The sequence below is a fragment of the Oncorhynchus mykiss genome, chromosome 13 (assembly GCF_013265735.2).
Source record: "Oncorhynchus mykiss isolate Arlee chromosome 13, USDA_OmykA_1.1, whole genome shotgun sequence".
NCBI classification, from domain to species: Eukaryota; Metazoa; Chordata; class Actinopteri; order Salmoniformes; family Salmonidae; genus Oncorhynchus; species Oncorhynchus mykiss.
The window spans coordinates 42,544,952-42,571,168 of NC_048577.1; the positions used below are offsets into that span (position 1 = coordinate 42,544,952).

Below are 26,217 nucleotides of genomic sequence, written 5' to 3' on the forward strand. Positions count from 1 at the left end.
AAATAATGGACGCGTTTAAATTAGGGTTCCTGCCTGACGTCACCTGACAGCAACACATCTTTGTCAGTGAACAAAATGGCGTCCTATTGTATGACTGTCACTCGGCTTCGGGTAAGTCGAACGTTTTATTTTAGTAAATATATTCAACACTATACATCAAGTACAAATGTTCAGTTAAAAATGAATTACGAGATATTGCTGTCCACAACGATAAAAAAAAAAAATCATCAATATTGTAAACAATCTATCTCAGCTGCTATGTCGTTTGGTCACGGTCTAGACTGTTACAAGTTAGTCTGGGAAGTGTACAATAATGCTTTATCTGTAATGCTGGTTTACAATACAATATGGTGTCGAAATAAAATACATTGGTAGTTTCAAATTGCACCAAATGTCCAGTTGTGTGCAAGGTGATTCAAGGTTACTGAAGTTAAGTGCGCACTTGTCTGTTTTCTACGCCTGATAACATATTTAGTCAAATCACGGTGTTGGACAATGAGGCACCAAATATAGAAATTTAACTGAACATGATATGATTTTATAAAAACCTAATGCAATTATCTGAATGGACACTGTCCAGTGCTGTTCTGCTACGTCTGTGAAAATATTTGACCAAGGGCCTGCTAATATGAGTTAGATTTATATTTGATTCGGCAAATTAACATTATTGATTTTTCTCAGTTGGTTGTGATATTCCATTTGCTTACGTCTTTTCACTCTAGATAACTCATGTTAGACAGGCTGATTAACATCTTATTGAGGACGATTGGCTGTGTTGATGCAATGTTGAAAATCATAGCTAGGTTAGGCTACTTGAGCTGTCACAAAATTGGCTGTGCTAATGTGTAGGGATTAGGAGTCTCCTTTAGGGCTAAACACTAATTTACCCAACACTTAGGCTACTCATTCTAAACATTAGGTGCTGTGTATTTTGGGAAAATGCGTGACAAGTAGCTGGCTGACCGATTTACTTAGTGTAATGAAATGATCTAGTCTTTACTTGGTTAATCTTGCTGTCAGTCTCCATTGTGTCTGAGGTGATGGAACATGAAAGTCACATGGAGATCACGCAGATTGTAGATGAGTCATTTTATGGTATTTTTTTATTGGGCTTTTGGATTCTTCAACCAGCAAGAAAACCCATAATGTTGTCTGTCTTGGGCTCTGTTGATAATGCCAACATGCTTACTTGAAATGACCCCCATAATAACAGAGCCTAACACTGAGACAAGTGAAACTTTATCTTGTTCTCTTAAAGTAGGAATCCTATGTCTCTGTTTAAACTTTCTGGTCATTAGGCTATAGACTTGGTTGGGGGTATTCAACTCTTACCCTACAAGGTCTGGAACCTGTTGGTTTTCTGACCTACCTGATAATTAATTGCACCCACCTGGTACAGTAATGAGAACACAGTGGAACTGGCTTTGAGGTCCAGAGTTGAGTTTGAGGAGACTAGGTCCTATGTTGGCAATGATTAGGAACTTTAAAACCCCTGTATCCTCTTCCATGTTGATGAACATGTTTACAAGTTTGATGTATCATCACTAAAAATGTACCCCCCCCTTTCCTTTAGCTTGTCCTTGGAGAAGGGGCAAGGCGTCTCCATGTTTCTGCAGCCTTCAACGCCAAGCCCAAGGTTGCCATGAGTCGCTTTGAGCCTGGCACCAGCATCAGCTATGAGAAACTGCATGAGAACATCGACATTGTGCGCAAGAGGTCAGTAGCTTTCTTTCCAACCTCACACCCAGCGCTCCTCAGTGTTCCTCTGTTAATAACCACTACTACTACAATGACATGCCCATTACAACTGCTCACTAAATCCTTTGGCATGTTAGTGTGTAGACTTCTCATGTTCAGCAACACTGGCCACACTGATCTAACTTTAGATTACAAAGCATTCCACCTACTGAGTTAACCTTTTTTAAATGTATTTTAGAAGTTGAATTCTAACCACACTGTCCTCCAATCCCCGCCCTCCTCTCACCTCAGGCTCAATCGCCCCCTCACCTTGTCGGAGAAGATTGTGTACGGTCACCTGGATGACCCTGTGGGGCAGGACATTGCCAGGGGCCGCACTTACCTGCGTCTGCGTCCGGACCGCGTGGCCATGCAAGACGCCACGGCCCAGATGGCCATGCTACAGTTCATCAGCAGCGGCCTGCCCAAGGTGGCCGTGCCCTCAACCATCCACTGTGACCACCTGATTGAGGCGCAGATCGGAGGCGTCGAGGATCTAAAGAGGGCCAAGGTCAGTAGGGAACAGAGGAAACTCGAGGGCCTGTCTAGATGTTTTTGGGCTGTCCAGCTGATTTCTGTTGGCTGAGATTTAGGGTGTTCTACAGAGGATCATCTTTTCCATGGTATCACAAGTTCCTAGGGGTAACCAACTTTTATTTATTTAACTAGGCAAGTCAGTTAAGAACAAATTCTTATTTACAATGACAGCCTACCATAAGTATTGCGTTGGGGCCAAGATGACCCAAATGAGAGGGAATGTTGGTTAACTGCTAAACACCGGCATCACATTATATTTTTAGACAAAGCAAAGCCCTGAGGAATATTTGGCATGGGTGACACTTACTCCATCCAATTGCACAGAGGTCAAATTGAGGAACAGGGATTAAAGGGGAATTAAGATCTGTAGCCAAATATGTGCTGTGAAGGTTTTATAAAGGGGACTACTAGCTGAAAATATATTTCCTCAACTGACACCCCAACCTCTTCTCCCTGGTCCTTTTTAATCCAGGAAGTGAATCAGGAGGTTTACAACTTCCTGGCGACAGCTGGAGCCAAATATGGAGTTGGCTTCTGGAAACCAGGCTCTGGAATCATTCACCAGGTACTGGAACTATACTGGTATAATAAAGGATAACTGGTCAGATTGAGCTGCCATGAGACTAATTTGTATTTGAACAATATCTACTTCTGAAATTAGTCTAACAACTAGATTAGAGCTCAGGAATACTGCTGTGAAACAAGTAGCAGAATGCATTGTTCACTCATGAGATCAACCCAATTATATAATCAGATCTTGACATTATTGAGATCAATAAGTCAAAGGATTGTTGTGCATTGGCTAACAGATTTCACTTACCCTTGACAGATAATTCTAGAGAACTATGCCTACCCAGGAGTCTTGCTGATTGGTACAGACTCCCACACACCTAATGGGGGCGGCCTGGGCTCCATCTGCATCGGAGTGGGTGGTGCTGACGCTGTGGACGTCATGGCTGGTATCCCATGGGAGCTCAAGTGTCCCAATGTGAGCTGCTATGACAGTGAACCACCTCACTACATTCCCTTCACCCACTCATGTCTCTATCTCCTTCCTACATGTGTGTACGTACGTATGTACAGTGAGGGGAAAAAAGTATTTGATCCCCTGCTGGTTTTGTACATTTGCCCACTGACAAAGAAATGATCAGTCTATAATTTTAATGGTAGGTTTATTTGAACAGTGAGAGACAGAATAACAACAAAAAATCTAGAAAAAAAGCATGTCAAAAATGTTATAAATTGATTTGCATTTTAATGAGGGAAATAAGTATTTGATTAGGAGCACTCCCCTCTCAATCAGAAAGATTTCTGGCTTCCAGGTGTCTTTTATACAGGTAACGAGCTGAGATTAGGAGCACACTCTTAAAGGGAGTGCTCCTAATCTCAGTTTGTTACCTGTGTAAAAGACACCTGTCCACAGAAGCAATCAATCAGATTCCAAACTCTCCACCATGGCCAAGACCAAAGAGCGCTCCAGGGATGTCAGGGACAAGATTGTAGACCTACACAAGGCTGGAATGGGCTACAAATCCATCGCCAAGCAGCTTGGTGAGAAGGTGACAACAGTTGGTGCGATTATTTGCAAATGGAAGAAACACAAAATAACTGTCAATGTCCCTCGGCCTGGGGCTCCATGCAAGATCTCACCTCGTGGAGTTGCAAGGATCATGAGAACAGTGAGGAATCAGCCCAGAACTACACGGGAGGACCATGTCAATGATCTCAAGGCAGCTGGGACCATAGTCACCAAGAAAACAATTGGTAACACACTACGCCGTGAAGGACTGAAATCCTGCAGCGCCCGCAAGGTCCCCCTGCTCAAGAAAGCACATATACATGCCCGCCTGAAGTTTGCCAAGGAACATCTGAATGATTCAGAGGACAACTGGGTGAAAGTGTTGTGGTCAGATGAGACTAAAATGGAGCTCTTTGGCATCAACTCAACTCGCTGTGTTTGGAGGAGGAGGAATGCTGCTTATGACCCCAAGAACACCATCCCTGCCATCAAACATGGAGGTGGAAACATTATGCTTTGGGGGTGTTTTTCTGCTAAGGGGACAGGACAACTTCACCGCATCAAAGGGACGATGGACGGGGCCATGTACCGTCAAATCGTGGGTGAGAACCTCCTTCCCTCAGCCAGGACATTGAAAATGGGTTGTGGATGGGTATTCCAGCATGACAATGACCCAAAACACATGGCCAAGGCAACAAAGGAGTGGCTCAAGAAGAAGCACATTAAGGTCCTGGAGTGGCCTAGCCAGTCTCCAGACCTTAATCCCATAGAAAATCTGTGGAGGGAGCTGAAGGTTTGAGTTGCCAAATGCCAGCCTCAACCTTAATGACTTAGAGAAGATCTGCGAAGAGGAGTGGGACAAAATCCCTCCTGAGATGTGTGCAAACCTGGTGGCCAACTACAAGAAACGTCTGACCTCTGTGATTGCCAACAAGGGTTTTTCCACCAAGTACTAAGTCATGTTTTGCAGAGGGGTCAAATACTTATTTCCCTCATTAAAATGTAAATCAATTTATAACATTTTTGACATGCGTTTTTCTGGATTTCTTTTGTTATCCTGTCTCAATGTTCAAATAAACCTACCATTAAAATTCTAGACTGATAATTTCTTTGTCAGTGTGCAAACGTACAACATCAGCAGGGGATCAAATACTTTTTTCCATCACTGTATGTATGACCTTTCACAAATGTAGTAATAACTCCCTCCTACCCATCAGGTGATTGGAGTGAAGCTGACAGGTAGTCTATCGGGCTGGACTTCTCCCAAGGATGTTATCCTGAAGGTGGCTGGGATCCTGACAGTAAAGGGGGGCACTGGCGCCATCGTGGAGTACCATGGCCCAGGCGTCGACTCCATTTCCTGCACCGGTGAGGCCTAAAGATAGTAAGGTTTACCTGAACTAGTGAGTAAACTACTCTACGCTGTTTGTTTTAGCACTGCTTGTTTCAGTTGAGTTCGTCCAGTGGTTTGGTCTTGATTTGGTGCTAGTTTGCATAAACTTGATGTGACTTTCCCCACTCCTGGTTGAAGGTATGGCAACTATCTGCAACATGGGAGCTGAAATTGGGGCTACCACCTCTGTTTTCCCCTACAATCACCGCATGAAGACTTACCTGAATAAGACTGGACGTGCAGGTTAGTACTCACAATAAGACATTCCGGAATATTTTTAAAGCCCATTATTTCACAATGCGTTCAATTTTAGTCTCGCGGCCACTGATACACATACAGCGTAGTCCCTTAGCATTTTTGTTTTCTCTTTTGGACTTTTTCCATCTACTTTCAGACATCGCTGCCCTGGCTGACGAGCATAAGGATGACTTGGTCCCTGACAAAGGCTGCAAGTACGACCATGTCATTGAGATCAACCTGAGTGAGGTGAGTCCACTCTGTTTTTAGGCTGACATCCATTACTTGTATTTATAGAATATCTTCTCAAGAAATTACATGCATTGTCAATGCTAACTGTTTGTCTGTCTTCTGTCCCTGGCAGCTGAAGCCTCATATCAACGGGCCCTTCACTCCTGACCTGGCCCACCCAGTGTCTGAGATTGGTGCTGTGGCTGAAAAGAACGGCTGGCCCCTGGAGGTCAAAGTGGGTCAGTATCAGCACCAGCAGTCACACAGTATCTTTAACACTCCCTTAAAGTCTACATTTTGCTCGCTGTTAATATTCAAGGAAAGCGCTATAATAGGAAAGTACAGTAACATTTCATTATCATATTTGCAGGCATATTTACATGACTGTTAAAATCATCTGCGTTTCTCATGTCTTTGTTATTAACCTGATTTCTGGGGGTCCCAATAGGTCTGATTGGCAGCTGCACCAACTCCAGCTATGAGGACATGGGCCGCGCTGCTTCCCTGGCCAAACAGGCCCTAGACAAAGGCCTGAAGTGCAAGGCTGCGTTCACTGTCACCCCCGGCTCTGAGCAGATCCGTGCTACCATCGAGAGGGATGGCTTTGTGAGTTCAAACCTTTTGGGGGGAAAAAAGTCCATTGCCAAACTAGTTGCCCTTTTACTTGATTTGTAGGTACATTCTTGTTTGTTTTTTTCTCCTTCAGTCTAAGATCCTGAGGGATGTGGGTGGAGTGGTCCTTGCTAACGCTTGTGGACCCTGCATTGGCCAGTGGGACAGGAAGGATGTGAAGATGGGGGAGAAGAACACTATCGTCACCTCCTACAACAGGAACTTCACTTCCAGGAATGATGCTAACCCTGCCACTCATGCGTTCGTCACATCCCCTGAGGTACCAATAATTACAACACACACACACACACACTTCTTATATTATGACGTCCACACTATGTCCCCCTGTAACTGCCCTAATAACCCTCTCTCTTTCTATACAGATTGTCACAGCCTTGGCCATCGCGGGTACCCTGAAGTTCGATCCTGAGACGGACTACCTCACCGCTGCCAATGGTGAGAAATTCAAGTTGGAGCCACCCAATGGCGATGAGCTACCTGCCCGTGACTTTGACCCCGGCCAGGACACCTACCAACACCCCCCTGCCGAGAGCGGCTCTGTTATGGTGGACGTCAGCCCCACCAGCACCCGCCTGCAGCTGCTGGAGCCCTTTGACAAGTGGAATGGCAAGGACCTTGAGGACCTGCAAGTGCTGATCAAGGTGAGGGAAGGGGAGAGGTGTATGTCAAGACGGCTATATGATGAGGAAGGCCTCTTCTCACTGTTTGGCTGAGTTCTAACCTCCACCAAGGACCATGGTTGGAATTGAGAGGCCTTCAACGGTGGCATTATAACTATTAAAGAGTTAGAAACCACAGAGTTGTCAGATGTTTGTTCAGGCATGTGGTGCCACATTTGGATGGCCATTTACCCTACGGTCTCTTTTCTTCCTTCCTGTTTCGCAGGTGAAAGGCAAGTGCACCACAGACCACATTAGCGCCGCCGGCCCCTGGCTCAAGTTTCGCGGTCACCTCGACAACATCTCCAACAACATGCTCATCGGAGCAATCAACATCGAGAACGACGCGGTCAACAAGATCAAGAACCGGCTGACGGGAGAGTACGGGGGCGTGCCTGACGTGGCTCGCCACTACAAGGTGTGACAGACCGTAACTGTCAGGAGAGGACCTATAGAGGCTGTGTACTGTTGGGCTGTCCCAGAATGACAATATTTAAATTAGAATCTGATTTTTAGAAATATTCTCTCTCTTCTCCCTCCAGGCTAACGGTCTGTCGTGGGTGGTTGTGGGGGATGACAACTACGGGGAGGGCTCGAGCAGAGAGCACGCAGCCCTGGAGCCCAGACACCTGGGAGGCAGGGTCATCCTCGTCAAGAGCTTCGCTAGGATCCACGGTACGCTTAGAGACTATAGGAGTGTGGCGGGACATGTGGGTGGGTAGCATGAGAGGAAAAGCTTTTGGTGGGAACCTGCTCAATCTGAGACTATCTGTGCTGAGACGGAGCTCATGTAGCTATCATGATACCCATTGCACAAAAGGGGAAACGTGGTTAGAAACAAGATCACCCACACACTTTGAATGTGCACATTGTTCTCTATGACCTTGACTTGCCATGTAATGGATCTGCCCCGCTGTGGTAGAAGGCCTCTCAGTTTACACAATGGAGCTCGATACGAGCCAATTCCCCAAGCTCCCTCTTGTTCCCAACTTTCTTTTTTTCTGTCTTGTTTTCTTTCTTTTCTCCTCATTGCCATTCTGTCCTCTTCTCAGAGACCAACTTGAAGAAGCAGGGCATGCTGCCCTTGACCTTTGCCGACCCCACTGACTATGACAAAATCCGCCCCGATGACAAGATCTCCATCACAGGCCTCGCAACCTTTGCCCCCGGCAAGGTGAGAGTCATTGACCATTCAGCCACCCAAATGACCGCCCTCCATATAATGGGGATGGGACTTGGTAGTATGTCTATTTTACACGGATGCCTTACAGGCATGCTGTCTTTCTCCTCAAGCCCCTGAAGGGAGTGGTGAAGCACGGTGACGGCAGCCAAGACATCATCAACCTGAACCACACCTTCAACGAGAACCAGGTCGAGTGGTTCCACGCCGGCAGCGCCCTCAACAGGATGAAGGAGCTTCAGTAACTGAAGGGACCCAGGAGGGGCAGAGGAGCACAGAGAGAGAGACGGACCTGGAGATACTGAGGGGGAGGGGCTGCACAGAGGTGGGAAATGGGCGGTAGCAGCCTGCCTAGCGTAAACACACACCCAATGCCGCTGTACAGATGAAATGCTCGCGCACACATATAGGATTACTGTCAAAGCTCTCCCCACAGACAGGTAGAGCTGTATACGCACACACAAGCTCTGACATAACACACACAAGAACCCTTCTTTGTTTCAGCATAGCATTTAAGTGTTCCCGTTCTAGGCAGCACTGCTCCTGTTGGCAGTACTCTGTGTAATCACATTTGTCACGCTTCTTGCCATTGACTGTAGTGCGGCAGTATTCAATTCATTCTTACCTCACAAACACACTGCTAGCTCTCCATATCTGGTCTGTAGCTTGAATCCTGCTCACATTCCTTTCCCTGTCATAGTTGTTGTGTTAAGCTGTGTACCTGGACCTCCACTTGTTTCCCCCAACACTGACAGAGCTGGTTAACCCAGTTGCACATTTTAATTCACTGACTGTATCCCTCTCATTCCCAGGATTTGTAACCTTTGTTAGTTCACTATTGCTGGTGGTAAAGATTAATGTGAATATTTGTTTAGTTAAGTCCACCATAGTTCTAGTGGGCCTCAGGAGCTGCAGGTTTTTGCTGTGACTGCCCCTGAATTGATCAGTTTTAGTCATTGATTAGAGAGCAAGTAGCCTAACCTGGTTACCCAGGCCAAGTAACTGTTCACAGAGTAGACTAAAGGCATCAATGGAACCATTAGATTATGTGGCCCCAGGACCAGGTTGTAGTGACAAGGTCCATCCTTCTACAGAGTGTAGTGTAATCATATATTTTTTTCTTGTAGGGTTTTCCTTTTCTGGCGTTTCTCTTGACCCAAAATCAATTTTAACCCATGGAATTTGGTGTACCGTTTATCACTCATTTGCATTCCACACGTTAACTCTCTACCGATGCTTTCTCCACATGCTCTATTTGTTTCTACTTGAGAGTTATTGCATGAAGTTATATTAGATCCTAACAACCCTTTTCTATGTGTCTCTGTAGGTGGGAGTAATATGCTACATACTGCTGTGTTGTACTAGTCTTGCCTTTACTTTCCATGTGCGTGTCCATATATGTTAGCTAGCTAATCAGACCATTGCCTGTCCATATCCCTGTCTGGCTTGGTGCTGCCCCTCCTGTCCTTGCTAATTCCAGGGCTCCATGCACAGCTTGAGGGACCTCCTCTTACAAAATGAACGCACAATCTAGTTTCCAGACGGCTGTACACTAGTGCTATATGTAGTAGTATTGTAGACACTCATCCACGCTTTCATTTATGCATCGCAAATGCTGCACTCCATAGCATCTTAAAGCAAGGGTGTGATTTTAATTTGAAATAACAATACAATGACAAATGTAATTTGAGAAATGTATACCATTATCTGATTCAGGTTATTATATTTGGCAAAAACTCTTGCCATTTTGTATCTACATTGTGTGTTTTGAGGCTATTGCAGCTAAGTCTTATAAAGTGACTGTTTTAAGTTGGCTTTGAAGGGGGCCATGACCACCTATTCGTTGTCTTCTCGTCACTAAGTACTAATTTACTTTAAGGTAAGTTATAATCAAAGTATTCATGGGAATACTTTGGAGATTGGACTGGCGACTTCTATTAAATCCTTTGGTCATGGTGCTAAGATGATTAATGTTGCTATCAAATCAACCTTTATTTTAATTTCAGTTTATTTCTCTTATCAGTGATGAACTGAAGAGCTAAATGTCTCATTTTTTGTAGTTGCAGTAGGGTGTAATGTAAGTAGAAATGCAATGCCTATTTTTGTCCACTAGCATATGGTCTTCATTGACAATCTATTCAGAGGAATGGCAATGACTCTGTCAAACCCAACTGTATTTAAAGGAACTTGGTTTGGGCCTGTGTGTAAATCCTGTAATATAGAGATGTACATATGCACTATGTAAAATGGAGAGAGGGTGGGCAGTAGCTGCCTGGTTGAATGCAGAGCCTTTTTCGTTCTCTGATAAACCCACTGTAACAAACTAATCACTCATCAATTATCTTTTATTAAACTGAAGCCTAAAATGGTTAATCCATTCCCCCCTCCCCAATTTAAGGGTATCACAACTAGTCAAACAATAAACATGTGGTTGGAGGTTTTAAATGAAAGGTAAATTGTTGTTGAAGCATTAAAGTAGGGTGTACTGTACGTCTCAAAGTTTTGTCGCTCTTGGACCTGTGCTGTACAGTGGTCCGTCTTTGTGTTGCACCCAGGTGAATGTTGTCAATGTAAAGGGAGAGACTGGTCAGGTGAGACATGCCTAGGTTTTGTTTTAAAGTTATTTGATGCAGATGAAGGAACCCCTGATTTGAAACAGGATTGGCTCCAGATCGTTGCAACTTTAACCCATGTTGTATGCGGTTTAGAGCACATTAACCAACTTGTTATACATCGTCATAATCAATACTAATTCGTCATTTGCTCAACCTTAACTTTGCTAACATGTTGCTGATGAATTCTCTCTGATCTGTCTACTGAAGTTCATTGCCAAAGATGCCTCATGAAAATGCTCCATTTACATACTAAAACAAACATAAGTGTTGTTACAAAGGTTTGCCATTCTGTTTAATTTCTTCATGTCAATGAACCCCATGTTTGAGTACGAAGATGACCAGTGTAATGCCAGCAGCATTTAAGTTTGTCAATTGTGTGGCTTTTAATAAAGAGATTCTTAAATTCGCAAGTATTTAATGTAGTCTCTAACTGGAACCGTTCCTTTGTACATTGTAATTCATAAGGATAACAGCCACCTGAGAAGCAGGCTGATTTTACTGTGATGTAATATACAATATGTGGATCCCTGGTTTAAATCTGAGTTTCTGAAATGCTACTGTAACGTGACAAAGCAAATGCTTGGCTCATTTGAAGTTGTCCTCAGCGAATCCAAAACCTGAACTGCTTTGTTTTATTGGTCTAGCTATTTCTTTTCTATTTTGAAACACTCAATGACTGACTGACTTAAGAATGCAAATTTTTGTTCAGACACTGCAAACAATTAAATGTAGAAACCCATTGACGGGCTTTATTTAATGTAATCTCAAGTGGTTAATTCCGCTTGACTGATTTCCATATTTGTTTTGATTTTAAAGTTTGTTTTGTATTAGATTTGAATGCTTGCAGTTTTCATAGTGTACAAGATTAAAAATATTTTAGGATATTTCCTTTGGTAAATTAATAATAAAGATTAATAAAATGTTATTTTTGCAAATTTACTAATTAGATTTAATTCAGCACTTTTATAGTTACTGTGACAGTAATGCAGTTAAAATGCTACACAATTCAGCACTGTGAATATAGTATCCCTTGGTCATAATAGAGGTGGTTTCACAGACAGAGATTGAGCCTGGTCCTGGACTAAAGTACTTTCAATGGCTATTTTCAGTCCATGACTAGGCTTAACCTGTCTGTTTTTTTCATTACAGCATCAGTGTTTTGCCAGTGAATATGTTAATGTAGGCTCTAGTGTTATGTTTTTGGAGCAGGGCTGTGGAATTGGAAACAAGTCTGAGCCTTTTTGGTAAAACACTGACGTAAGTCACTAGTGGAAATGTGCAATTATGGTGCTTTTCGACTGAGACTTACCCCCACACTAGAGATCTCCATGGGTCCTAAAAGTTGGACGCAGACCCAAGGCCAATTACCCCTTTTTCTCCCCAATTTTGTGAAATCCAATTGGTAGTTAGTCTTGTCCCATCGCTGCAACTCCCCTACGGACTCGGGAGAGGCGACGGTCGAGCCACGAGGAGAGGAGGAGGAGCCATGCATCCTCTGAAACACGACCTTGCCAAACTTCACTGCTTCTTGACACACTGCACGCTTAACTTGGAAGCCAGCTGCACCAATGTGTCAGAGGAAACACCGTCCAGCTGGCGACCGAAGTCAGCTTGCAGGCACCTGGCCCTCCCACAAGGAGTTGCTAGAGTGCGATGGGACAAGGAAATCCCGGCCGACCAAACCCTCCTCTAACCCGGACCACGCTGGGCCAATTGTGATATGTGATGCAGTGCCTTAGACCGCTGCACCACTCGAGAGGCCCAAACACATTTTTTAAAGGGTGACCCGCACCCGACTGAATGGACACGAGAACAATCGTACCTAGAGCAAAATTTTGGGTTCAGTCGAACCCATTAAGATCTCTACCCCCCCCCCCCCACACACACACTAGTGGGTCGCCAGTGTTTTATGTTAAATGTAAGGTCTAGTGTAATTGTGTTTCCTTCAGGAGTGTGACACTAAAGATGGGGTGAGCAGAATCAACAACCCCTGCGTCATTCAAGACGGTTGATTTGTGAGAAGGTGCTGAAGTTCACAGTTGGTCTGTGTTATGTAAATGCCAGCTGAAAAGTATACAGGGCTTGGCACCAAATCAGGCCGGGTCCGCCAGAGCCGCGGCTCATTGAGACCCGGTGCCGGTCTGCGTAGATGGAAACAGACAAGTTTGAGTCTTTTGGGTATACAACCAGGGTAAATCCTCAATGGAAACTCACTTCATGTGTTTGTATTCTGTTAAAATGTTTTTTTTTTATGTAAGTATTTCCCAGGTACATCATACAGAGGAAACTGCAAGACAGAATGACTGAGTGCAAGGACAAATACTGTGTTTCTCAACAGTATTAAGTGGCTTCCTTTCTGTGTATTCTTTTCTACACTATGTTGAAGAACTGGGCAGGTGAGAACAAATGTATGAGTTCTCAGATCAGTAGACCAGATAAGGAAAGGAGACCAGAGGAGGAAGCAAAGAACTTTGACGAACGAAATACTAAAATAAAATTGCTGGAAAAAAGCGTTCTGTGCCTTTAAGATTGCGACCTGCCGTAAATGGTTACGATAATGTAGGAAATCAATAACACGTGTGAAAAAATATTTTATGAAACTAGCGACACGAATATGTGGATTTTGGTGTCAATTTATCCATGATACCAGTATTTATTCAAACTAATAATATGGTGATCCTTGCAGTTTATACATTGTCCGAATCTAAATACTTTGAGTAGTTTAAAGGATTGAAAGGAAAGGTAGGTAACGTTAACAGTTTCAGGACAGTGATGCTGTGTTAGCTAGCTAGAAAGAACATGTTTCTTGATGAAATTGTTATACATTACTAGCTACATTGTTTCATTACACTGTAACAATGGAATTGAATATGATAAGGTAGCTAGCTAGCTAGCTGGTAAATGTACCTGTGCTATAGCACTTTAACGCATGGCAGACTTACTGTCATACCACCCTGTCTGTAAGGTATTTTTCTGTGATTTCATAGCTACTGTATATTGTTTCTTGTTTTTCCTCGGACCAGAATCATGTTCGTGGCAGTGGAGATGGTTGACACTGTCAGAATCCCCCCATGGAATTTCCAGCGGCAGTTCAATGAAGCCATAGCCGAAGAACTCAACAAGAAATTGGCCAATAAGGTGAGAGGATGCAGTACCAAATGTACTGTAACCTCCTCCCCTATTCATCAGTGGACAGGGGTTCTGTATATTGTCAGCTGAGTTAATCTTTAATTGTTTGCTTTGTTTAGCCTAACACAATTGTGACATTGTAGTCTTGTTAACTTATCTGCTTTATTTATGTTTGGCTGATCTTTACCTGCATCTCTACAGGTGGTTTACCAGGTTGGCCTCTGTATCTGTTTGTATGACATCACAAAACTGGAGGATTCCTACATATTCCCAGGTGATGGAGCTTCCCACACCAAAGGTAAGGTAATTACAATTTGCGACAGATTTTCACGCGACTATTTAAAAATCAGCATAAAAATATGATGCACATTTTCCCACCACAGGTGCGTTTCCATAAAACTGACTTGTTGCAGATAAAACGCCCTTTTGTCCTTACATTTCATTGTGCCGAATAAAAAAAAATGGAAGTTCAATGTTTCCATTGCATTTTAAAACCGATGGTTTTGTCACAAACTGTTACAATAAATAGCAAATGTGCTATTACTTATAAACGTGCTATTACTTATAAAGTTGACAGAGTAGGTTAAATGATGAGATGTGGATAAGCGTGAGAATTTTTATTTGATAAAGCCAAACGCCGATCATGTCACTAGCAATCCTTGATATTTATTGGACATTTGCAAGCTTACAGTGTACTTAAAAGCCCAATACACCCATTTTGTATCTTAATATTAAATCATTTCACCAGGCAGGCCAAAACTCCATCCCGCCAAAACTCCATCCCACCAAAACAGACTGAAATTTCAGGCGCTCTTTTCAAACCTCGCTTACAATAAAAGGGCATTATCATTATTTTCAATTTCATAGTGTTATTCCAACTGTAAATACAGATAAAGTTGGAAGTTTACATACACCTTAGCCAAGTACATTTAAACTCAGTTTTTCACAATTCCTGACATTTGAGTAAAAAGTCCATGTCTTAGGTCAGTTAGGATCACCAGTTTATTTTAAGAATGTCAGAATAATAGTAGAGGGAATAGTAGAGGGAATTATTTATTTCAGCTTGTATTTCTTTCATCACATTCCCAGTGGGTCAGAAGTTTACATACACTCAATTAGTATTTGGTAGCATTGCCTTTAAATTGTTTAACTTGGGTCAAACGTTTCGGGTAGCCTTCCACAAGCTTCCCACAATAAGTTGGGTGAATTTTGGCCCATTCCTCCTGACAGAGCTGGTGTGACTGAGTCAGGTTTGTAGGCCTCCTTGCTCGCACATGCTTTTTCTGTTCTGCCCACACATTTTCTATAGGATTGAGGTCAGGGCTTTGTGATGGCCACTCTAATACCTTGACTTTGTTGTCCTTTAGCCATTTTGCCACAACTTTGGAAGTATGCTTGGGGTCATTGTCCATTTGGAAGACCCATTTGTGACCAAGCTTTCACTTCCTGACTGATGTCTTGAGATGTTGCTTCAATATATCCATATCATTTTCCTTCCTCATGATGCCATTTATTTTGTGAAGCGCACTAGTCCCTCCTGCAGCAAAGCATCCCCACAACGTGATGCTGCCGGGGGTGCAAGCCTCCCCCTTTTTCCTCCAAACATAACGATGGTCATTATGGTCAAACAGTTCTATTTTTTTTTTCATCAGACCAGAGGACATTTCTCCAAAAAGTACGATCTTTGTCCCCATGTGTAGTTACCACCCGTAGTCTGGCTTTTTTATGGCGGTTTTGGAGCAGTGGCTTCTTCCTTGCTGAGCGGGCTTTCAGGTTATGTCGATATAGGACTCGTTTTACTGTGGATATAGATACTTATGTGCCTGTTTCCTCCAGCATCTTCACAAGGTCCTTTGCTGTTGTTCTGGGATTGATTTGCACTTTTTGCACCAAAGTACGTTCATCTCTAGGAGACAGAATGCGTCTCCTTCGTGAGCAGTATGACAGCTATGTGGTCCCATGGTGTTTATGCTTGCGTACTATTGTTTGTACAGATGAACGTGTCATCTTCAAGCGCTTGGAAATTGCTCCCAAGGATCAACCAGACTTGTGGATGTCTACAAAATAAATTCTGAGGTCTTGGCTGATTTCTTTAGATTTTCCCATAATGTCAAGCAAAGAGGCACTGAGTTTGAAGGTAGGCCTTGAAATACATCCACAGGTACACCTCCAATTGACTCAAATGATGTCAATTAGCCTATCAGAAGCTTCTAAAGCCATGACATCATTTTCTCTAATTTTCCAACCTGTTTAAAGGCACAGTCAACTTAGTGTATGTGAACTTCTGACCCAATGGAATTGTGATACAGTGAATTATAAGTTAAATAATCTGTCTGTAAACAATTGTTGGAAATATTAATTGTGTCATGCACAATGTAGATATCCTAACCGACTTGCCAAAACTACAGTTTGTTAACATGAAATTTGTTGAGTGGTTGAAAAATTAGTTTTAATTCTCCAACCTAAGTGTATGTAAACTTCTGCTTTCAACTGTATATATAAAACACAGGAAAATCACAGTTTTGACCAACATCATCGCTTATTTAATCTTCCTATAAACTCTTCATGCTTTTCCATGGCATGGTGGTAGTAGGCTGCAACGTAACATATCATTGCGTGACTCCAAGTTAACCTCGACATGATGGTTATTATATCAATAGTTGCGGCATTTCGACCATGATTATTGCATAATCTTTCACAGGCAAGAAATTTGTCCACCCTTGTCTAGTGTATTTTGTGTTGTTGACATTTTGCCCTCAAATGTGCTGTTTCCATCAGGCCTGCTGTGAGTATATTTTTCATGTGTAATTCATTTGTATGAAATGGTTGGATGGAAACCTGCTTAATGTCGCTGATAGGCCTCCATGTTTCATATGAATATTGATTTGCAGGTAACAAGTGAATACATTGTTTTAGGATTGAGCCCACAAATGTATTCACTTGTTACCTGTAAATCAATATTCATGCAATAATCGTGGTCAAAATGCCGCAAAATAATACAAATAAAATAAAAACGGCACTGGTCCAATTAAATTGTTTATTTTCGAACGCTCTGCATGGAATTATTACTTTGTGTTATCTAAGGTAGAAAAATACAGGTTAAGACAAAGTAATAATTCCATGCGGAGCGTTTGAAAATAAACACGTTCATTGGACCAGTGACTATAAAAATATATATTTCACCTTTTATTTAACTAGGCAAGTCAGTTAAGAACAAATTCTTATTTACATTGACGGCCTAGGAACAGTGTGTTAACTGCCTTGTTCAGGGGCAGAACGACAGATTTTTACCGTGTCAGCTCGGGGACTCGATCTAGCAACCTTTCGGTTACTAGCTAGGTGTCAGAAGCAGCAGGATCACCATCCTTTTCCCCCTGCCTCTGGAATGGTTGCAGTCTGGGAGAATGTTGGACTACCTAGCTAACATTTTTGATCCTGATCTTATTTCAAATGCTCACACTGATGTTTTCCAGTTCAGTTGAACAAATAATGGCTTACTACCAACACAGTATTGTAAACACATTGTGGTCGATGTGTGTGATTGTTTGCAGACTTTTTCCCCCCCAGCTTTGACCGTGCTACTGACTGTAGTGGTGGTGCTTGGCTTGCACATTTAGTTCACATAACATTCTATAATAGAATTTTATATGACACATCAAATGAATAGCTTAATTGACACGTATCTTTTTTGAAATGCAGAGACCCAGAAGTAGCTCCACCTTACCTTCTGATAGGTTAGGTGGAACTTTCACCGTATTGCACGTATTACTATCAGATCTACACAAGTGCCTGGAGGTCACTGCCTAGGAGTTGTTTCTGGGCAGGGATTTCCTCTTAGGAGTGACTGTCCATTTTGATGTGACCTTATCTTTTCCCTACTCTGTTTGTTAGTCCACTTCAGGTATGTTGTGTTCCACCCATTTTTGGATGAGATTCTTGTTGGAAAGATCAAATACTGCAGTCAAGAAGGAGTACATGGTGAGAGAAACTCATCTTTCCCCCACCTTCCAGTTTTCTCCCCGACCCACCTGAATGTTAAGTCCTAAAAGCCTATATGACTCAGTGCAACAGCATTGTCCATAACGAATATACCTATGTCTATTCTGGACTAATAGGCCTCATTGTGTGAAAATAAGAACACTTGAACATGCTGTGATTTGCTGATACACTAATTTGGGTCAGATGCTTTTTATACTCTGCCGTCACAGCCCCAGAGGAGTCTGTACACACTGCAGTGGTTTTCCTACCGACACTGTCTCTCTCTCAATGTATAAAGTGGATCAACAGGGAGAATGTCTCAGTATGAAGTATAACATTGATGTGGCAGTCTGTCTGTATAGATTTGTTCACACTGACATATTTTGTTTCATAGTCAGCCTAGGATTCTTTGATGACATCGTCATTCCCCCAGAGTCCCTACAGCAGCCTGCAAAATTGTATCCTGCCCAGTGATGTGTGTTTGTGTATTTCTTACCAATGTGTGCATTTGACAATTTGTTTGCTTAAAGCTGAGTTGCAGTAGATGGCTCTGGAATACAATCATGTAAATGTTAGCTATCAACATGAGGAGTTTAATTATCTGATAGACATTTTAGTGTACCTGTAAAAGCTACTGAAAATAAAGCAATCTAGCAAGCGCTCCTTGACTGCTGCCTCAGCGATGAAGCAGAGCAGGTGTGGGTGTGGGAGTATGAGACGGACGAAGGGGCCCATGACCTCTACATGGACCAAGGTGAGGACATCCGCTTCCGGGTCACAGATGAAGTCTTCCAGGACACGTCGCCCACTGGCCCTTCTGCCGCAGCAACCGACACCTCTGCAGCTCCAGGAGCAGAGGGTGGCCAAAAGAAAGAGGCCCCTTACACACTGCTAGTAAGAAGGCGCTCACTAATAGAACAGACTTATTTCACACTACAAAAGATTGAATTACTATTGTTGTGAATTTAATCATTTCAGTATCAGTATATGTGACTGAGTTAAATGGTACCGGTAAGCTCACTCAAAATGTCCAGTGAGCAAGTATGGAATGTTTGATCAGGAGTATAATTCATTGGCTGAATTCTCCTGATGACCTGGATGGAATTATGTGATCTTTCCTTAACCCATAGGAAGTCCCTCCCAGTTGACTACTTAAACATTTTGAAAGTCCTCAATAGCGCTGCCCATGCTAAAACAAGCTTTGGGGCACTGGAGCTGTCTATCTAATTCTATGGTGATGTTACTGCCGAATTGGTACCTTTTGGGTAGTGCAACTGGTTAGTACTTTGTCAAGCAGGGCGGTCACTTGTGCTTGCAAAGCTAAGGACCAGTTGTTTGAGAAGGCAAAACTGTTAGCAGCATAGTGACGTCCTTCACATAGGTGTAGTTTTGGTTTTACTTCATACATCCTTATTACAAATGACTATTTTAAGGTACAGTGCCTTGCGAAAGTATTCAGCCCCCTTGAACTTTGCGACCTTTTGCCACATTTCAGGCTTCAAAAATAAAGATATAAAACTATTTTTTTGTGAAGAATCAACAACAAGTGGGACACAATCATGAAGTGGAACGACATTTATTGGATATTTCAAACTTTTTTAACAAATCAAAAACTGAAAAATTGGGCGTGCAAAATTATTCAGCCCCTTTACTTTCAGTGCAGCAAACTCTCCAGAAGTTCAGTGAGGATCTCTGAATGATCCAATGTTGACCTAAATGACTAATGATGATAAATACAATCCACCTGTGTGTAATCAAGTCTCCGTATAAATGCACCTGCACTGTGATAGTCTCAGAGGTCCGTTAAAAGCGCAGAGAGCATCATGAAGAACAAGGAACACACCAGGCAGGTCCGAGATACTGTTGTGAAGAAGTTTAAAGCCGGATTTGGATACAAAAAGATTTCCCAAGCTTTAAACATCCCAAGGAGCACTGTGCAAGCGATAATATTGAAATGGAAGGAGTATCAGACCACTGCAAATCTACCAAGACCTGGCCGTCCCTCTAAACTTTCAGCTCATACAAGGAGAAGACTGATCAGAGATGCAGCCAAGAGGCCCATGATCACTCTGGATGAACTGCAGAGATCTACAGCTGAGGTGGGAGACTCTGTCCATAGGACAACAATCAGTCGTATATTGCACAAATCTGGCCTTTATGGAAGAGTGGCAAGAAGAAAGCCATTTCTTAAAGATATCCATAAAAAAGTGTTGTTTAAAGTTTGCCACAAGCCACCTATGAGACACACCAAACATGTGGAAGAAGGTGCTCTGGTCAGATGAAACCAAAATTGAACTTTTTGGCAACAATGCAAAACGTTATGTTTGGCGTAAAAGCAACACAGCTCATCACACCATCCCCACTGTCAAACATGGTGGTGGCAGCATCATGGTTTGGGCCTGCTTTTCTTCAGCAGGGACAGGGAAGATGGTTAAAATTGATGGGAAGATGGATGGAGCCAAATACAGGACCATTCTGGAAGAAAACCTGATGGAGTCTGCAAAAGACCTGAGACTGGGACGGAGATTTGTCTTCCAACAAGACAATGATCCAAAACATAAAGCAAAATCTACAATGGAATGGTTCAAAAATAAACATATCCAGGTGTTAGAATGGCCAAGTCAAAGTCCAGACCTGAATCCAATCGAGAATCTGTGGAAAGAACTGAAAACTGCGGTTCACAAATGCTCTCCATCCAACCTCACTGAGCTCGAGCTGTTTTGCAAGGAGGAATGGGAAAAAATGCAGTCTCTCGATGTGCAAAACTGATAGAGACATACCCCAAGGGACTTAACAGCTGTAATCGCAGCAAAAGGTGGCGCTTCAAAGTATTAACTTAAGGGGGCTGAATAATTTTGCACGCCCAATTTTTCAGTTTTTGATTTGTTAAAAAAGTTTGAAATATCCAATAAATGTCGTTCCACTTCATGATTGTGTCCCACTTGTTGTTGATTCTTCACAAAAAAATACAGTTTTATATCTTTATGTTTGAAGCTTGAAATGTGGCAAAAGGTCGCAAAGTTCAAGGGGGCCGAATACTTTCGCACGGCACTGTATTTTTCAATACTATAAGTCAGTAATAATTAATTCCACCCCTTCCCTCCCTGCCTTTCTTGTGTATCAGGGTACCATTAGCGAGCCAGGCTTGGGCCTCCTGTCCTGGTGGAACAGCTAGCCAAAGGAGAGGCCATTACAGTAGAGAAAACAGGGAGACAGATGTCAAGTATTCATCCCAGCTGCTGGACATACACCTTCTTTTTGGACTCTTCTCGGTCACTCCTCCCAGGTTGTGACTTTAACACTGGAGAAACATGCCTCCTGTGAAGTGTCCACAAGGTTAATAGACACAGAACTGCAGGCTCAAGTAGAGGAGCCAGGATTCCCATAATAGAAATGGCAGACCCAAGGACAAGGGACCAGTAGCAAGGATTTCTAATAGAGCACACAGGCCAGGGACATGGAGAACTGTCTCACTTGCAAAGCTGTAGATCCACTTCCCCCTGTATATTGTAAATACTACCACCATAACTGTTAACGCACCAGCATTTACACTCGGTGCACATGACCGTAAGAAAGACTGACTAAAGGGCCCCAATTGGCCTATTTAGTGTCACCATGTAAGTCTGAGTGTTCAGTTGAACAAATAATGGAGTGAGTGTGCCTAAATATACAATTGTGTGTTGTCTTTTTGACCAGTATAGTGTTTCATCAGTGATCATTTTTGTTTGCATGATTTTGAGTTGGGTTATTTAAGCAATAATGCCCAAGGAGATGATGGTATATGGCCAATATACCACGGCTAAGGGCTGATCTCAGGCATGACGCATCGCGGACTATTGGCCATGCCACAAAGCCCCGACTTTTTTTTATTGCTATTATAAACTGGTTACCAACATAATTAGAGCAGTAAAAATAAACGTTTTGTCATATCTGTGGTATATGGCTGATATACCACTTCTGTCAGCCAATCAGCATTCAGGGCTCGAACCACCCAGTTTATAATTGTGTACAGGACATGTATCCCAAAAATATCATAAAATAACTGTCCTTGGGAGGGGTTGTCATGAACCCACAAGCACTACACCTCACTGTAATTTGTGTATTTTAGTGGGTGTGAAGTTGGTCCTCTGAGGCAGTTTTTGATAAAGCATAGAAGCCATATTCTTCTAGGCCAAATGAATGTATCATATTCTGATCTTTATTTTGGTTATTTTTACTTACACCATTACATGAAGGAATACATCAGTATGGTTTACAATACGAACACATACTTGTTTAATGTAATAACTGATTTGACGCGTATGAGCATAGCAGTCTTGTTATGCCAACAAATTTGTAGGCAAACACACATCACAAACATCGCGCCCATTCTCCCGACTACGGTGTAATCTCAGCCAGTGGCAGCTGCGCAGCCTCAACAACACACCGCAGATCAGTGTATTCCGCGCGACTACGCGTATTTACTGTTATTTATTTAATTAATGTTATATAATAGTAACTGACAAGGCACACACCCGTCCTCTACCGACAAACGGACTCTAGCAATGCAGTAAGTACAAATATTCAAGTACGGGTATGCCAGCTATTGTTTGGATTGTAGAAAATCTGTATCGCCTATTCATTAACGTGTGACAGCCTTTTTGACCAAAGTATAGACTAAAGGAAATGTATGATAATGACAACTGTTGGGTATAGAATACCTTTGACGAGGCTACTCATCCTCTCATCCCTACAGTCTCTGTTTGCGCGCGCCGACTTTTCGAATGTCCTGGAAATTAGAAAAAGTCGGATGATATGCGTGTTTATTACAGAATAATTTGGCAATGCGAACTGGTCATTCACTTAGCCCGAAATGCACGCCTCCGCAACATGACGAATCATACAATGTTATGAATGTCTCAAGTAGAGGGATTTTTCTTGTGATATTTAGTCACGTTGAGCCGAGTCAATTGACTATTTCAGATATTTAATTCGGATGTAGCCCAGAGAAAGTATCCAGAGATAGACTTCACTGTTGCTCTCTTTTTAAATTGTTACTTTATAAAAACGGATTTATATCGTTCTTTAAACAGTCAATTTGCATTCGCGTGAAAGGATCATCTACTTTTCTAATTTGACAATTTTGGTATTACAATGTAGCAGCCCTAATGTTTTGGTTTGTAGTCATTATCCAATGCTTTCCCGTATTGCATGCTGACGTCAGAAACACACGGCTAGCCTTTTGCCAGCAGCTCTGTCGACGGCGTTCTCAACATTCGAGCTGTCAGAGCTGTCTGTTTTACTGTAACCTTGATGATGCAGGCAGAGCGAAAGAATGTAACAATCTTAAACCATGCAAAGCCATCTTGGCCTTGGAGTGTGTGCTTTGTCCTATCTTATTGCGTGCACATGCCATCAATATGCACCACCATATCTTGGCACACAATGGCTGCGTTATTTTAATTTTTTTAATTGAATCTTTATTTAACTGCTTTTGTTGCAGCTATTCCTAAAGCTGTGCTCCTCTTGAGCTTGAAGGGCTTGATACACAATGTAAACAACAGTCATATATCTAAGTTGAGCCTGTTATTGTTTGTGAGCAGACTTAGGAATGGTTGGCAGTTGAAATGTATGGCATTTGAAAGTAAAAATGGTCTGTAATGAATTGAAAGGCTGCCAGTGTCATTTTTGGTAAAACATTGCCACTAGGCTAATACTCTTAACCAGGGTAGTCCGACTAAATTGCTTCATAAGTGTCCAGTAATGTAAATCCAAACATCCATCTTAATATGAAGCTGTTATGAATGATGCATAATGTTCTCTGCAGTAGGGATAAACTTCATGAAATCTGTCTTTGTTTCAGTTGTTCCTTCTGGTTCAACTTTCGCTTTTTACTTTTGTTTGTTTTCTTCTCTTTCTTTCTTCATTAAGAAACTTGCTGAAACAAACTGACCTGTGTACTCAATAGCAAGATATATTAAAGCAGAGACAGTGAGCAGACAAACATATAACTGGAGTGTCAGCATCAGGCCAGGTGGTGAAGAACCAGAAGAGTGGTAAGAAGAGCGACCTGGTCCGTGCCTCAGCCATGACAGACCCCAGCCTGACGTCCCCCTCAGAGGCCCCTCTGCGCTCCCCCCTGTCTGCACCCCTTTCCCTCTCCTTCCCCTTCTTGAGGGAGGGCAGCCGTGTGTGGGAAAGGGGAGCGCCACCCCAGCCCCGGTCACTGCCCAGCCCACTGCCCACCAAACGCAACCGCACCTATTCAGCGTAAGCAACTAGATATGCTGCTCATGAATGCGTTTCTGTCTTAGAATTGGTTTGATAGTGCATGTTTATTATCGTTCACTTATATGACGTTTATATATACATTCCTTAACTTCTTAGAGAATCATTTATTTCCACAAGCAGTAGCAGAAGGGATATGGTGTGTTGATGTAATGTTTTGTTGAGTGGACATGATGCTCTCTCCTCTGTCTCTCATCAGCACGGTGCGGGCCACCTCAGGGCCAGCGTTTAAGGGCGTGTGCAAGAGCTTCTGCAGGTCACAAGGTCATGGCTTCATCCGCCCCACCAATGGCGGTGATGACATCTTTGTTCACATCTCTGAGTGAGTGGCCTTCATCACTACAGCAGCCTTCTTTAGCTTGGCAAATTGCTAAAATGAGCAGAATGCCCTGTTTTTTAATATTCTGTTCACAGCTTTCTATCTCAGAGCAGCAATGTAACATCAGTGTTCAGTGTCAGATAAAATGTGTCAAGGTTCAGAGCAGGAACTGACTGCATATTCATATTGTGCAGTAAATGAACATCTAAATCATTAATTCAATCTATTTCAGTATCGAGGGCGAGTATGTCCCAGTAGAAGGAGATGAGGTCACATACAAAGTCTCCCGGATCCCACCAAAAAACCTGAAGATCCAGGCCGTGGAGGTGAAGATAGTTCATCTGAACCCAGGGACGAAGCATGAGACCTGGTCTGGCCAGATCATCAGCCAGCTAGACGAGAGCTAGGCTTCAGCACTGGCCTGTTTATCTACACTTGGCTACAGGGAGGGCTAGGGTGGGAAGTTGAGGGGTCTGGCTAGGGCAGGCAGGGACGGCCAACTGGTGCTGGTGAGTCTGTCTAAATCAGGTGTGCTAGAGCTGGGCTGGAACAAAACCCTAGATACACTGACTGGCTCCTCAGGACACAAGTTGGCCATCCGTGAACTAGGATGTGGTTAGTACAGACTGGATTGATAAGTCATAAAAGCAAGGGAGGAGAATATGTTCAACCTGAATGTACTGGAAATGGGTGAAGGGACTGAGCGGAGTGGTGGAGGAAATAGAATGAGAAATCCGACACCATTTTGAAGAGAAGCATTACTATTGGTGTGATATGAAAATGAGGTTGGAGAGAAAATAACTGACGAAGGTTTAGAGGTACAGAATCGGAAACGTCTGATTGAGAGAGCAATCGAGAAGGGAGGGAGAGATGGGCGTAAGACAAAATAAAAAGCTTGGAAGAATGATTTATATTTGACTGTGAATGGAAAAGCCACTATTAATATGTTCTCGAGGTACACAACCATCTTTGTATTTTTTGCCTTTTATTTATATATATTTATTTAATCATTTTGTTTAGATTTTTTTGTATCCGTTAGTTTTGAGGTTACTGGATTTAAGTTTTGGGTATTGTAGTCAAACGAATGCACTTAAAAACTTGAACTTGTATTCTGAAATACTGCCGAACCGACTACAACTCCTATTAGGCTTTATCATGTGGCAATTGGTAGTCCTGCTTGCAAATTGTAACTCACCATGATGGTATGAGAAAATTACTGCATGGTCTTTGAAACTATTTGAAACTTTTCTATTGTCTGAGAGACACTGTAACACACTGTCAATGGAATTGAAATACATTTGAATGTATTTGTCTAAGTTCTGAAATGATCATTTAATTGTTACTGAGCCGTTATTCGTATTTGTTTCATGTCTACCCGTTATGTTTAGCATTTCTCCATATTTAACCTATTTCTATGTATTTTTCTGTACTTCATTCTTACTGTTTTGGGTTGTTTTATTTCATATTTTAGTTTTAGTTAAAATGCTAGGTTTTTCATTGGTCACAGTTCAGAGCATTTTCTGTTAGACAAGCCACTGTGGCTATAGTTTACCCTCATTTCTATGTGAGCCTTGAAAGAGCACTAAAAACATTTTATGATTCACAATTATGGTGGCTGTTATCTTTCTTTAGTAGTTATCTTTGGAGATAAGGGTGTATACATAGTATGTGACATTATATATGACATGCCTATGCCGTACTTATACTTTCCATCTGTTGTACAAAAAAACAACAAGTCACACTTGGCACAATAATATAAAATAATTTATTACAATGAACATAG

General features: G+C 42.4%; 3 protein-coding genes across 5 annotated transcripts; all 3 read left to right on the plus strand.

Annotated features, from left to right (window-relative positions):
• On the plus strand, nucleotides 1-11,154 carry LOC110486418 (aconitate hydratase, mitochondrial). Of its 2 annotated transcripts, none has more exons than XM_021558013.2 (16): nucleotides 1-111; nucleotides 1,574-1,716; nucleotides 1,990-2,248; nucleotides 2,747-2,839; nucleotides 3,104-3,262; nucleotides 5,011-5,161; nucleotides 5,325-5,429; nucleotides 5,581-5,672; nucleotides 5,788-5,893; nucleotides 6,103-6,260; nucleotides 6,361-6,546; nucleotides 6,650-6,928; nucleotides 7,173-7,364; nucleotides 7,489-7,621; nucleotides 7,999-8,120; nucleotides 8,240-11,154. In XM_021558013.2, exons 1-16 carry the CDS (start codon nucleotides 76-78, stop codon nucleotides 8,369-8,371), a joined length of 2,346 nt encoding a protein of 781 aa, XP_021413688.2. In that variant the 5' UTR covers nucleotides 1-75; the 3' UTR covers nucleotides 8,372-11,154. The 2 variants fall into 2 exon arrangements, with proteins under 2 accessions (XP_021413688.2, XP_036798344.1); XM_036942449.1 differs by having other exon boundaries at nucleotides 8,218-8,412.
• Nucleotides 11,155-13,259: 2,105 nt separating this feature from the next.
• On the plus strand, nucleotides 13,260-23,493 carry LOC110486419 (DNA-directed RNA polymerase III subunit RPC8). 2 transcript variants are annotated; one of them, XM_021558014.2, is made up of 7 exons: nucleotides 13,262-13,483; nucleotides 13,765-13,879; nucleotides 14,072-14,168; nucleotides 17,762-17,848; nucleotides 18,243-18,306; nucleotides 18,529-18,742; nucleotides 20,973-21,784. In XM_021558014.2, the coding sequence occupies exons 2-7, from the start codon at nucleotides 13,769-13,771 to the stop codon at nucleotides 21,021-21,023; spliced, it is 624 nt and encodes a 207-aa protein (XP_021413689.1). In that variant the 5' UTR covers nucleotides 13,262-13,483; nucleotides 13,765-13,768; the 3' UTR covers nucleotides 21,024-21,784. The 2 variants fall into 2 exon arrangements, with proteins under 2 accessions (XP_036798360.1, XP_021413689.1); XM_036942465.1 differs by lacking the exon at nucleotides 17,762-17,848 and having other exon boundaries at nucleotides 13,260-13,483; nucleotides 20,973-23,493.
• LOC110486420 (cold shock domain-containing protein C2) lies at nucleotides 22,262-26,040 on the plus strand. The gene is made up of 4 exons (XM_021558015.2): nucleotides 22,262-22,397; nucleotides 23,759-24,097; nucleotides 24,315-24,437; nucleotides 24,667-26,040. Exons 2-4 carry the CDS (start codon nucleotides 23,916-23,918, stop codon nucleotides 24,839-24,841), a joined length of 480 nt encoding a protein of 159 aa, XP_021413690.1. The 5' UTR covers nucleotides 22,262-22,397; nucleotides 23,759-23,915; the 3' UTR covers nucleotides 24,842-26,040.
• Nucleotides 26,041-26,217: the final 177 nt, after the last annotated feature.

Bases quoted from the DNA above. Each gene is read 5' to 3' on its own strand.
- LOC110486418 (XM_021558013.2), top strand. From the start codon at position 76: ATGGCGTCCTATTGTATGACTGTCACTCGGCTTCGG. The intron at 6,547-6,649 runs GTACCAATAATT...CTTTCTATACAG, and splicing joins CGTTCGTCACATCCCCTGAG to ATTGTCACAGCCTTGGCCAT. The intron at 7,365-7,488 runs GTGTGACAGACC...TTCTCCCTCCAG, and splicing joins ACGTGGCTCGCCACTACAAG to GCTAACGGTCTGTCGTGGGT.
- LOC110486419 (XM_021558014.2), top strand. From the start codon at position 13,769: ATGTTCGTGGCAGTGGAGATGGTTGACACTGTCAGAATCCCCCCATGG. The intron at 14,169-17,761 runs GTAAGGTAATTA...TCTGTTTGTTAG, and splicing joins TGGAGCTTCCCACACCAAAG to TCCACTTCAGGTATGTTGTG. The intron at 18,743-20,972 runs GTAAGAAGGCGC...CTTGTGTATCAG, and splicing joins AGGCCCCTTACACACTGCTA to GGTACCATTAGCGAGCCAGG.
- LOC110486420 (XM_021558015.2), top strand. From the start codon at position 23,916: ATGACAGACCCCAGCCTGACGTCCCCCTCAGAGGCCCCTCTGCGCTCC. The intron at 24,098-24,314 runs GTAAGCAACTAG...GTCTCTCATCAG, and splicing joins CGCAACCGCACCTATTCAGC to CACGGTGCGGGCCACCTCAG. The intron at 24,438-24,666 runs GTGAGTGGCCTT...AATCTATTTCAG, and splicing joins ATCTTTGTTCACATCTCTGA to TATCGAGGGCGAGTATGTCC.